Source organism: Watersipora subatra, chromosome 8, assembly GCF_963576615.1.
Source record: "Watersipora subatra chromosome 8, tzWatSuba1.1, whole genome shotgun sequence".
Taxonomy (NCBI): Eukaryota; Metazoa; Bryozoa; class Gymnolaemata; order Cheilostomatida; family Watersiporidae; genus Watersipora; species Watersipora subatra.
Window position 1 is genome coordinate 55715604 of NC_088715.1, and position 13404 is coordinate 55729007.

Here is a 13404-nt window from a genome sequence, read left to right on the forward strand (position 1 = left end):
TTTCATCATGAAGCAATAAAAGTCAGTAAAAACTCGTGAGAAATGTCCACAAGACTGTTTCTTGAACATATGTACTCTGTTAGCACATCATTCTGCTCAAATACAATTGAATGTTTGATAAAGGTTTTATCACACGCAGTCGACCTGATACTCAAGAAGTTGCGTTTTTAAAACAAACCTAAAATCTTGCCATATGCGTTTTATCAAGTTTGATGCGCATGTCCCACATTCCATAAAATAAGGGTCTCGGGCTGTCAATCTTTAGTTACTAGGAATAGCGTAGGTTTGATTCCATCTTGTTATTCCTGTTTCAACTCCAATTATTCCTCTTCCTATTTATAACTTTATCTTACCTTTTATTGAATTTAATTGCTGCAGCAGGCCATCAGTTTCCTTAATGGGCGCATTTATGTTACTAATTGGTACATCTATGATAATAATTGGTACTTCTATGTTACTACTAATTGGTACATCTATTTTACTAATTGGCTCATCTATGCTAATAATTAATATTTCTATGCTACGAATAATTGGTACTTCTATGCTACGAATAATTGGTACATCTGTGTTACTAATTGGTACATCTTTGTTACTAATTGATACAGACATTCCTATATCGTATACCTCCTATAATGTCAATTCCAGATAACGTAAATAATCTATGTGAAGTTGTTGCTTCCGACATTGTTAAAAATTCCATATATCGTGAAGTGTCAAGTCGGTGCAAATTTTCAATTTTGATTTCAATAATGAGAAACTAGTGGTTAGCCTTAAAAATTATCGCTGTCTTTCTTGCCACACTTGAGAGATAAAACGACGTATTGGGCTTGCTATATCTGCTAGTAGCCTGTCAAACTACAGTAATAGTTCGCCATTAGAGATCGTTAGGTGTGTCAACAGAGCACAGAAAATAAGCGTAATAATAAATAAATAACCAAAATAAAATAATAATAAATAAACAACCGAGTAATAATTAAGAAATACTCTAAGGTGATCTATTAGTGCAGTGCAGACGGAGTGTCGATATATCAAGCTGAATGTCACGAGTTTTACTCTTGTCGAAAGAGATGTTTCCTAACTTCGAACCCTGGTGAGAAATAGACGCATGGTCAGACACACACTGCTCTTACTACATATAGTATATTTTTCCTTTGCAGAATAGACCTTACTGTCGAGAAAAAATGAAAAAAGAGGTTTGCGCTTCCCTTATCAAACTGTAAAATTACATGAACCATAAACCGAGTGCAATTGGTGAGAAAAAGTAAATACCTTGTCTATACAGACTAGTAATACTACAGTTACTGTAGTCTTTTTATTAAAAGAGCTAAATTTACTTTTTTAAAGGGTCAATGGAGAGAGTTTAGAAAGATCTTAGAATGGATTAGAAAATTCACATGTATTTTACGGTTTGTATAATGTAAAATGCCTTCAACTTAAACAATCCAGGAACAGATTATTTGCTTTGTAGTAGCGTCTACTGTATTTAAATGTTACTAGTTGGCGCATCAATGTAACTAATTCGTACATCTATACTACAAATTTGTACATCTATGTTTCTAACCAGTAAATCTATGTTACTAACTGGTACATCTCTATGTTGCTAATTGGTGTATTTATGTTAGTAGTTGGTACATCTATGCTACTAATTGGTGTATATGTTAATAATTGAAAAATTAACATCTTTGATCTTCCAATATTATTCCTCGACTGCTGGAAGTGAGTGGTGCGGAACAAACATGGAGGTTAATGGTTGACCCACAAAGCTTTATCAGGGAAATCTTGTAATGGTTAAATGAAGGGCTCGCAATGAGCAGCACATTCTTTCACACGGAACTCTGATTGTAGAATGTGCTCTTTGTATTTTAAAATTGAAAACCCTCTGAGCATACAGAGCTAAACTTGTATTGCAGTCAAAAACCTTGGCCATGATGGTAATGATCAGTAGCAATTTTTTGCTGGTCCTTTGAAATCGTTTTCACACTCAAACTCTCAATTATACTTCTCATGACCACTTGGGGGTTATTGGTAGGTATTTGGGTTAGAAAATAGATTACTTTCTACAACAACTCTGTGTTCCTGTCAGAAAATAGATCTGATTGGGAATAGGTCCTGTATTACCTTAGCTGTGTGTCGTGGCATATTGCTATATATAAATCTCAAAGTTTGTCACCGTTCGGTGTATGTCCAGCTATAGCAATTAAAATCTAGAGATGACAATCCGTAGACCAGAAGATTTGATCCCCGAACATCCCTTTCACATGGCAACAAGCTAATCCATTAAGCTACTCGAGATGCAATGGATTCGTAAAGTGATAGGAGTCACTATTTGGGTTAAAATATGCAGAGCGACTCTGCATTACGCGTAACGTCACTAATGCTTGCTCTCATGGTTTTTATTATTAGTAGGTTTAGCAAGATAGATACTAGCTTACTCAAATTAAGCCAATAGCAACTACATTACTTGCCACTGTTTCTAAGCTGTTTTTAATACCTGTGCAACGCCAAGCATTCAGCTAGTACATGTATACTCTGCACCCTCTGAAAAAACTCAATCTCTTTTCGTTTATTACTTGTGATTATTAGGTAAGAACCATGTTACTCTTGTTATAACATTGCTGTTTGAAATGAAGATGAAAAGGATTCATATACGAGTTTGTCAACTATAATTGTCTAATTCTCCAATAGCAAGTTGGTTTCCTCAACTGAACTCTTGTCTTGTATCTGTCAGAGTTTGACGTTGAGGACTTCCGTAAAGATGTTGGAGCCAACAAGCTGATGCACCCCAGCAAAGAGAAGGTGCTTCAACATCGTTGGAGATTCCCCAGTCTCAGTCTGCATGGTGAGTCATTTGCTATTTAATAGATTCTGAAATGTTCTATCTGACCTTCCATGTTGACAATTGGCAATAATTTTTAGACACTTTTTTTTAAAATGTTTTTCAAGCTTGTCAACCATCACTTATGATAAACAGAAGATAGTCCTCGTTTCTAATCTAAGAAGCTTGCAGGCAATTAGCTTGAATTTATGTTGACCTTGCCCCCCTTCCTCTGTGTCACTCGTAATAGATTTGCATTATTGAAGTGTTAAAGTTGTTGACGTAGTTAAAGTGACACTCAAAGGTGATGAGAGATCATTGTATTCTCAAAGGAGCGATGCTACAGCGCAAGGATATCTTTAGAGCGAGTTGAATATCAACTAACTTACTGTGATACTTAAATCTAACCAGAGTCATTGCATTTATTTGGTTAAGATATTTATTCCATCCAGTAATAAGATTTTCTCTCTGATATCAATATTACTAGTACCTTCTTCTACTAGTTATCTTCTGTTAGTTACTGTGCTGTCTCAATACTCGATGTTCACTATGCACAAGTGTTTTATTTTATTGAACAACAAGATGATACAATTTAATGGCCTACAGGTATCGAGGGAGCCTTTTACGAGACAGGTTTTAAAACTGTCATTCCATCCAAGGTCATTGGGAAGTTCTCTATCCGCATTGTTCCAGACATGACCCCTGAGAGAGTAGCTGAGCTCGTGAAAAAACATGTTGCTAATTTGTGGGCCGTCCGCGGGTCACCGAATGATATGCAGTGAGTTCAGGTTTTACTTCGATATTCCTCTATGTATAGCATCGGCTAACTATATCCTATAAACTTCATTTCTCTAGCTGTGACCAGTAGAGTTTTTTAATTTTAATGATGTTTGAATTAGCTTTTTGGGTTATACTTGGAAAAGGGCTTCAGCAAGAATGATAGAACTTTTGTTGCGTCTTGAACTTAGGTCTCAATTTTAGTTCATTTGTAAAAAATGTTTGATTTAGGGTTTTCGTAACGAATTACTTTTACAAACTATCATCCATTCAGATAGCTTTGAAGGAATTATTCACAAAGGCCACCAATCCTGGTGTCCATTGTTCATTATCACGTTTGCCATTTCTAGTCATTCTATAGTATAGTTTTGAGGATGCGATTGCGTCAAATTTTAGTTGATTTTAACAGAAAGTATCGATTTTTGTCTATCAGTTGAGATGTTGTTCGTTGTTTTATGCGATATCATTTTCAAAATATTTGAAGATTACAATCGACAATAATTGATCAGGTAAAAACACTCGGAAGAAAAAGATATGCCCAGACTTGCCCAAAATGATGTATATAGTGAAGCAGCCTGTCTCTATCTCTCGTATTCACTTCGGCTATTGTGATAAAAGTCTTGTATTTGCTCATGATTGCTAAAATAAAATTTTAAATCTATAATAGATAGAGATACATTATTGTAGATGTCTCAAACGCCTCAAATAAGGATAATTAAAAATGTATCAGCGAAGTTTTCAGTTGCTACTCACACCGGAAGCTAGTTACTAGATAAATAAGCAAGCCGCATCTTTGAAAAGAATATGTTCGATATATGGCAAAACCAACTGCATTCCTAAAAAAAGTCATGTATAGTCAACATTATCTAGTCATTATTAGTATCAATTTGTAGAAAAAAAATTACTGGTCACATTTGATTAGTTGGTTAATTAAAGCACATAAATTACATCATTTTTTTATGGTTGGTGTTTATAGGATTTCCCCAGAGCTCTACCGCGAAAAAGTTTACTGGCATAGTCTCAAATTGTGACGTCACAATTCTCATATTCGTTGTTGTGTGCTCTTACCGCTTATTTATCAACTATGAAAGTGACGATAATGACGCTAGTGGCAGGCGAAGGTAGGACAACTCCAGAGAACGAACAAAGGAATCGGTGTCATTAGTTCTCCATGTACATATTATTTCTATGATAAGTACTTCAGACTGTGTTAAGGTTTTACAAACCTTAACACACTTTTTACAAAGTAATATATTTAAGATTTATATATTTAATAGTATATTTACAAGTAATATACTATTTAAACGTTAATTTAGGACTTGCCACCTATTTTTCGAAAAGTGTTGGCATCGATAACAAAGTCCAGGAAAGTAATCACCTCATCATCCTCGTGAATGCAGACCATAATTAAATTTAGGTGGAAGAAGATCGGAAGAATAGAAAAAAAACAAGATTAGCAGGACAACCTTTGTACTAGTTTATGGCCCTCGAAGAATCCGTCTCCACGGCCTGAGAGCTATGCGCAGCCACTGCGCAGTCGCTGTTTCCTTGCTGCGAATTTGCACTGGCTTCGCAGTGATTTCAGTGCGAAGACGCCGTTTCCATGATTCGGAGATAGCGCAACTCCGAAGCACTGCGCATCATGGAAACATAGTGAATAAGTGCGGTTCGCAACCGCAGGTCATAATTTAATCGATGTGATTTCATTACCTTTATCAACGACAGTACATTTATTGAAGCATAATTAATTAACCCAGAACATGTGTTTGTATTGGTCGGGCGTTAGGGCATTGTTGATTATCTAGAATCTTAGTTTATTATTGGCGCTCTCCGGGTTTAACAGCACCGATTGTCACAGAAAAACGCAGCCTCAATGGCAGCGAAAGGGATCGACGACCTAAGGCTAAATGAGAATTATGACGCCACATTTTGAGTACCTGAACCAAGTGTTTTTTTTTGCAGGACGTACTTTTGACACCCCGTTTTTCATAGTTCTATTATTCTTTGTGTATTGAATATAGGCTCATTCGAAAGCCAAGACTCTGATGTATTGAAATATACAATAAAAAAATTATGTAATTTATGTGCTTTAAAGTACAAAACAAATGGTTTTATTAGTTGACCAAAATAGTGAACGTGGAACAACGTCAATTTCTTGGAAGTCAATTAACCCATCGATTCTGGCAAAAGGGTTAATAAAGCCATTCTTGCGCCTGGTTGGTGGTTTTTCAACTCACCTGCTTTCACTTTGTAGTGTGGAGCATGAAATGTTTTGAGTAGCTTTTGATATTTGATTCGCTGAAATTGGGTTGAGCTATGCAAAAGTACCTGTCAATACAGCTCTGATTACACTTCATAAATCCATCTATCAGACAAGATTTCAGCATAGGTGGCAATGGGGCTATGATGTATTCAATATGTTCTGCAAATTATGTTTTGTATTGTCTTCAACATTATTATTTTATTATATAATTTTTACAAGCCAAAAGATTTTCATATTAGCAAAATGTTTTTATTAAAAGCATCCATCCAAGTTCTGGCCACTCATATAGTGTCAGCTGATATAATAGGAAAAATTACTCTACTGTAGTCAAAATGTATTACTGTATTACTTAAACCAAACATATCATGGTTTGTGCAGCACACATTCATGTCTCTCTTTCTCGTGTACGGCAGTTTCTACACTGACACAACTGCTTCACTTGTGGCACCACATAAACATCCTGTAATCAATAAAACAAATGTAATGAATACATGTCATTCATAGATATTTCTTTCAATTAGTGTATTTACGGTAATGTTTCAATTTGGGAGTCAAATAGATTACGAGTGTAAACTTACGAGATGAACAAATGCTTAACAAAAACATAAATATGCAAAGCTAGCAATTTGAAGCGTTGTTTCTGGAAGTTGAAGATGAGCATTGATCAATCCAATTTCCTCACTTTCTACAAGTGAGGAGGGAAAATAATTTCTAATCATGAATGTAATTTACAAGCTAAAACAGCCAGAGAAGTTTTGAATCATATATTAAAGCTAGGTGAAACGATAGATGAGTTATAAAACAACGATTGGCAATAGCAAAAAAGTTATTATTTTATTAATTAGTATATGTATTCATGATTATAAAAATATTACTTAACTTTAGTATATATACATGTATATATATACTAAACTGAAGGTAATATTTACGAGACTCAAAGTTGAAGGTAGATTTACCTCCATTCTATATTCATCAGCAGCATAACGCTGCTGGTCAGCTTTAACCATAGGCTGTCTACTCCAATCGTTTACCAGCTGATGCTCAGAAACCTCGAGTCACATTCGCTCGAACTTGAAGCTATTTTCAAATTGTGTAGTTCGTCAATAAAACACGTTTAATCGGTACATTCTCTAACGTCAAGAATCTTTGAGATCACAGACAACGCGTTTTACTAGCGATAATATATATTATGACCTATATTAAAATTTCGTGCTGATGATTGGCTAAAGAAAAGATCTTATATTTATCGCTCGTGGACTATTATATATTGAATCGTTCACTATATACTATTCAATATATAATAAAGCACCTGCTTGAATCTGAGCATTTCAAAAAAGGATCTCTTTCAAGAGCTCATATCTCTGGAGAGGGTTAGTCTACAAAGACAAAAATGACATATTGTAGCTGATGTTTTAGCCTTTTATTGGTCTTAATTTGATTTGATCAACTTTTTTGACGCAATCACATCTTTTAACCAACATATAATCAATTTCAACATAAATACTCCCGATTCAACTACAAATGAAATCACATGTTAATTTTTTCACTCTGCTACTGTCCTAGTTGGTTACAAAGCTTGACAAAAGTTGGTATAGCTTGATATGATTTGGAGTTATCTTTTCATGGTAATGCTTTGAACATAATTTCAATTTTTTATTTAATTTTAGGTGTGTAAGTATTACTGGAGGGAGGCACTGGGTCAGCCCATTTGATCATCCTCACTATGAGGCTGCCAAGAAAGCCGTTTATACCGGTGAGAGTTGGAGTTGTTTGTTCCACATATTTGCTTGAACACTAAGTGGTATAAACATGGTCGATTAGTAATCAAGACTCTGCCACAAATATTGAGTAGATGTTGATCTCTCTTGCTAGGCTCAGTTGGTCAACTCTAACAACTTTTCATGTTCTGCTTATATTGTTATACCCATTGCGTTGTATCACTAAATCTTTAGTGCATGGCATGGAGCCTGATATGACAAGGGAAGGGGGGTCTATCCCAGTCACCCTTACTCTTCAAGAAGCCACGGGGAAGAACACTATTCTTCTCCCATTCGGGCTAAGTGATGATGGAGCTCACTCTCAGAATGAAAAGTTTGATTTGAAGAATTATATGAATGGGGTAAGTAGACTCAAACGGAGTAGATTTGTGTATCTGAAGGGTAGACAACTCCTAATGTAACTTATATATGTTAAATGCTCAATAGAAGTATTCATATAGATGCATAAGGGTAGGGAACAGACAATTCCTTATATGACGTGTGATAGAGACGCAACTTATGTCATAAGTATACAATATCACACTCTGTTACCAAACTTTTTATTACAAACAAATTATTTTATTTGTCATCAAATAGAGTAGGTTGATATATACATACATACATACATACATACATACATACATACATACATACATACATACATACAGTAAACACTCCTATAACCTAAACCTTCTTTCCATAAATTCCTCTTAAAGTGGAGAGATTATGTAAAGTTTTTGCTTTGTGTTTTATGCTTTTGTATTATGTTAAAAGTTTGATACACTGTAAAGCGTCAAGTCGGTTGAACTTCTTGCTTTTGATTTTAATGTTGAGAGTTCTCTAGTTGGCCTGAAAATACTGTTTTCTCTTTTGCTGCACTCTGGAGAGTTAATGACTATAGTAATATATATTACATATACTAGTACTCTGGCAGTCTAGTGTGTCGTGAGAGATCGTCAGGTGTGTCGATAAAGTACAGAAGAAGTAGCTGTACAATTATTCAGAAACACCTCAAGGCTGACGATTGGTGCAGGTGTTTGAGTGTTGGTCTACCAAGCTGAATGTCATGATTTTGATCTGGTTGAAAGCAATCTTATACCTTAGCCTTTAGCCTTGGACAGACAGACATATCAAACAAATACATGCCAGACATACACCGCTCTCATTGCAGTAAATATATACTTTTGTTTTGATTTATTTTATGTGTATACAATATTTGGCCTTATTTTCTTTGCAGTATAGACTTTGTATTGCGTTGAAAAAATGTTAAAAAAAATTGGTTTGAATTGTCATTGAGGGCGTGCCCCGTTAACTTAATGTAAAATTACCGTAATCCTGAACCGTTCGCCAAATGAAAAGGCTGAGAAAAAAGAGAAAAGTTGTTGATACAAACCGATAGCACTACAGTTACTGTACAGTCATTAAATTGAAAAGTTATGTTTTTGTTTTTTCTAACTGAAGGGCCGATCATGGAACATATTAGGAAATTTAAATGTATTTTACTGTTAGTAGAATGTCAAATCTCTATAACGTATATATAGGGGTTTTCGGAACGGATTATTTACATCGTCATAGTTTTTACTGTATCATATATTTTGAAAAAAAGTGTTTCATTCAAGGATATTATTATATATATAATACTTTCACCTATATAATGTCAGTACACAGTGGGCCTACTCGGAGTTGTGTCCTGTTGGGATGGAAGGGCTGGAAAGAGAAGTTGTACACATAAGGCATAACTCTCTTTCAATTTTGTCTAGATGAAGTTGGCTGCAGCCTATTTCAAGGAAGTCAGCAGACTTGAGTAAAAGGAGGAAATTACAAGGGCGCTGTCTACGCACAAAGCAAAGAAATGACATATTCCATCAGGGTTGTCTCCACCATCTTTTTTACATGATATACATAAACATTTATACTCCAACTCTATCTTATCTAAAGCAATTGTCATGTCAATTATCATGATGTTTTTTAAGTATTTAAATTTAATTAAAATATGTCTTCATTGTTATCGCACACTTTTTGCATCTTGGTGGGATGATGCTTGCGTTAATGTCCAATGTGTTGCATAATACCTATAGCAAAGTTTCATTATATCTGTGTCTGGCAATAAAACAGTAATTTTTAAGCAAATGCTAGATATATCGTGAGAGCACTTGCAAATCCTGTCAACTGTTGCCCACAGCTGTCACTCATATACACGTCCATTGTAAGCTATTATCACTTGTTATGCATCGCCAACCATGTAATAAAGCTCATAAAATAGATGTCACTATCTTATAATAGCGGCACGTGTTGACACATTATATGTCGTCGCTATTCAGACCTTACAAAGCTTTCTGAAAGACATCATATCCTTGTCGATTTCCTTTGACCATTCGCTAGTTGTCTATATTACTTAGCCACTAATCTATTTTCCCTTTTCACCGTAATTATGTACAGTTCATCGCTTTAAATTAATGAATTGTTTGCGTTCTATAAGATTGATATTTCTGAAATGGCTTCCAAAGATGCTCAAGCTACGAGTATTAAGTGTCTAAATTGTTTTTGTTTTTCCCCATTAGGAGTTGCCAATAAGGTTTAAGCAAGCTAGAGCAATGCTGAGTTTCTATACAGCGATAATGTAGTGGTGCCAGTGCCTAAACGCTGCGCCGGGCTGACACGCAGATCGTTTTTCCATAGGGTGCTATAGTAAAGTGATAGTTGTGCAGCACATTGCGCTCATGTACAAGTGCGACGTTGTCGTTGCGACGGTTGTTTTGTTTCCAAACAGCCACACGGAATAGCGACGGGATTTTCTAAGAGTTCGACGCTCAACAACCTTGCTATTTCTATGAAGGTACTGCCGTGCCATTTGGAGACGTGTCGCTACTTTATTACTGCGTGAAACCTTAGTGAAAACCTCGCTGCTCAATGACAGCTGATATCGCTGTTTTATCAGTTCCGATGGGAGCTGTAAGCTGTATTAGGTGGCCTCTGTTGAAGGTTTTTTAGACTGAAAATGCTTACTGGTTCATTGATTTGTGTCTGTAATTGGTGTGAATGCTGGAGTGAGAGCCTAACATATGATTAATCTCCTGTAGATATGTGTCATGCATTAGATGGAAGTAATGACCCAGTTGTTAGCTTAGATCTGTCAGAAAAAGTTGAATGAAAATATGATATCGATATGTAACAATGATTAATATTTGAGCTTATAAGATTTCTCATTGTACTAATACCTGGTACATGGTGCGTCATTACCATATGCCTTGACTTCAATGGATCAGCACTTGAATGCCAAATCAGATAACAAAAACTGGCTACAGAACTCTTTGAAGAAACCGCTTAATGCTTTAATAGTTTTGCCTGCCCTGAAGTACTCTAACTCTGTGAATGCTTCCTACTTCAAGTGTGTCTTACTTTCATTGTAAGTGTTCAACTTACAATGGACCGTATTTGCAATGCTATTGGTTCTGTGAAAAAAGGAAAAACAAAAACTATAAAGAGCTTCAATCTATTCGTGATAATAAAGTTTGTGTTATTGAGTGGCTCTTAAAACCAACTAGATTCTGTGGGAATTGTCTTATCTGCACTAAAAGAAAGAGTTTATTTCAATCAATAATAGAAACAAGGGAAGTTGTGCATATCACCATGGATACATATGAATAGCGGTATTAGAATACCCAGTAATGGTCAGAAAGTACAGAAAATGTACATCTATATAAAAGCCAAGTTTATACGTTTACAAGTTTTAGTTTTTAAAAGTTTCAGCTAGATGAAGTTTTGTCAATTTTAATCTTGAAACATCCTGGCTGTCAGATCACCTCAAGCATCAAAAACAATCTCAAATAATAAAAAATATTGATACTTTTTGAATAAAATCTACTGAAATTTTGTGTAAGTTTATCTTTAAAAGTCCTACTCATTTATTACCATTTATTGCAGCAGGTTATTTGGGTTTATCCCAGAGCTCGTATGGAGTTATTGTCTCACTCGCATTCATTATTCAAACCATCACATTGGGATTTTTTGTTATACAGGGAAACGTATTTTTGGAGTTGCCTCCACTATTGCACACTTTGATTGGCTGCTTTTGCAGCCCAACGGTCATGTGACCCCAGCTATTGTTTATTTTCTAGACAAGCACGTGTATAACACGATTGCTTCTGTGTATCCATTTAAAGCTGTGTGGGGTAGTGTGGTGGCCGTTGTTGGACAAGCTGCAGTGAGCTAAACATTATTCTGACATAAGCTCGATCACCTTGACTCTTTGCCAAGAAATTAGACAACTATTCTCCTAACGACAATACATATTGCTCTTCATTTTGGCTCATAGTGAAGTCATATTTGGAGACAATGACAACTTACGAAAAATGCTGCTCTCTATTACTGTTGTTGTCTGCCGTGGCAATCTTAACTGAAGGGCGTAAAATAGTACCTCCACCAGCATGTGAAGCGGTAAAGGAAAGCTTTCAAGTTGACAAGCCGAAGGTAGCGGCAACAATAACTTCTGCGCCAGAATACGGTAAGTGGTATGAGAGTATTGGTTTACAAAAGATACCCAGTTTCACTTGTTTTTCAAAGTTCATCTGAGCTTCTAGTACAACGACGAAAGAGAACTGGTAACTCTACCTGGTGAACTAATTGAATTTACTTGCACTTGTTTCGCAATGCCATTAGTATGACAATTAGTTCATAGTTATAAAAAGTTATGTAGAAGCTAGATTTGATGAGCTTTTTATGATCATTAATACAATTTTCATGTTTTTCAACTAGGAAAATAAATTGTTAGTCGGTTGGTAATATATTTTAGTAAGTACTGTCTTATTGAAGTTGAAGTATAAAGATTTGTTAGCTCTGCATATGCCTGGTTCACCTAACATTTACATTCATCAAACGATAAACTTAAGTTTTCAAGATAACTCAAGCATTTTTGTAGTTAGCGATAAATTGGATATTACATATCTTGCCAAATATGTGATTGCCACTACTGTAACTTACCTTATAGGCAATGTGAAGACATTTAATTAGTAACTCGGGCCTGTTGCCCATAGTAACAATTGTTCGCTAATAGCTCTATGTGTGTAGAAGCTAATTATTACGCCAAGTTCTGCTGGAATGTTATCTCATCTGACGGCTGCAAAGGTTCAACCCATCCTATCCGCTGCGTACGGCAATCAACTTCTCGCAAAATGTACCATCTGAATTAATTAGCTTGATCAAATCATTTATGCACAAGTCTTGTTAATTCCTTTTCACACTGTAGAAATTATCTCATAGTTATATTTCTTGCGTTTGTTTCATGAACCTGTGTTTGTCCTGCACCGTTCCGTGCTGGAAATGAGACCCACACAGTGAAAATTTGCAAAGATCAAGGCAGTTCTTTGAATTTTTAAACCTGCATCTACTTTGTTAGTTGTGAAGGAGCTGTGATGATAAGCAACACTAGATTTTTTGTTGCTCATTTGCTGAAAGTTGTGTTTAGAAGGCCTCGGTTAGCTGAGAAAAGAGGCAGCAGCTCTCCCAGATCCAGGACCCCTAGAGTGAAATAATATTTGTTGTTGGTAATGATTAAGGTCGCAGAGTGGTGATAAAACTGATTACATATCCAGGTTAACGCCACAGCGTGCCAGCGTTGCGCCAGCGTTTCAGATACTTGTGTCTAGTTCGCTATTATCCTTGCAAGCAATTTTTCAGTCAAAGGCGATGGTTGTCTTATGAGCTTTTCTTGAGGTTTTCTAGTGCATACAGATGCCCTCCTACCATTCAATAAGATTTCTAAACCCATTATTAATTACTTGACATTGTTTTCC

The 13404-nt window shown here is 35.7% G+C and overlaps 2 protein-coding genes across 3 annotated transcripts in view; both read left to right on the forward strand.

The window, feature by feature from the left end:
- The window catches only part of LOC137401776 (cytosolic non-specific dipeptidase-like), a 32014-nt gene extending 22272 nt beyond the window's left edge, over nt 1–9742 (forward strand). The window contains exons 8-12 of the mRNA XM_068088259.1: nt 2729–2839; nt 3422–3593; nt 7523–7608; nt 7808–7974; nt 9373–9742. Of these exons, the coding sequence (XP_067944360.1) occupies nt 2729–2839; nt 3422–3593; nt 7523–7608; nt 7808–7974; nt 9373–9420 (584 nt within the window). The 3' untranslated portion in view covers nt 9421–9742. The remainder of the gene's footprint in view (nt 1–2728; nt 2840–3421; nt 3594–7522; nt 7609–7807; nt 7975–9372) is intronic.
- A 2045-nt stretch (nt 9743–11787) lies between these two features.
- Nucleotides 11788–13404, forward strand: part of LOC137401603 (glypican-5-like) — a 46986-nt gene continuing 45369 nt past the window's right edge. For both annotated transcript variants that reach the window (XM_068088034.1, XM_068088035.1), the window contains exon 1: nt 11788–12116. In XM_068088034.1, the coding sequence (XP_067944135.1) occupies nt 11948–12116 (169 nt within the window). In that variant the 5' untranslated portion in view covers nt 11788–11947. The remainder of the gene's footprint in view (nt 12117–13404) is intronic.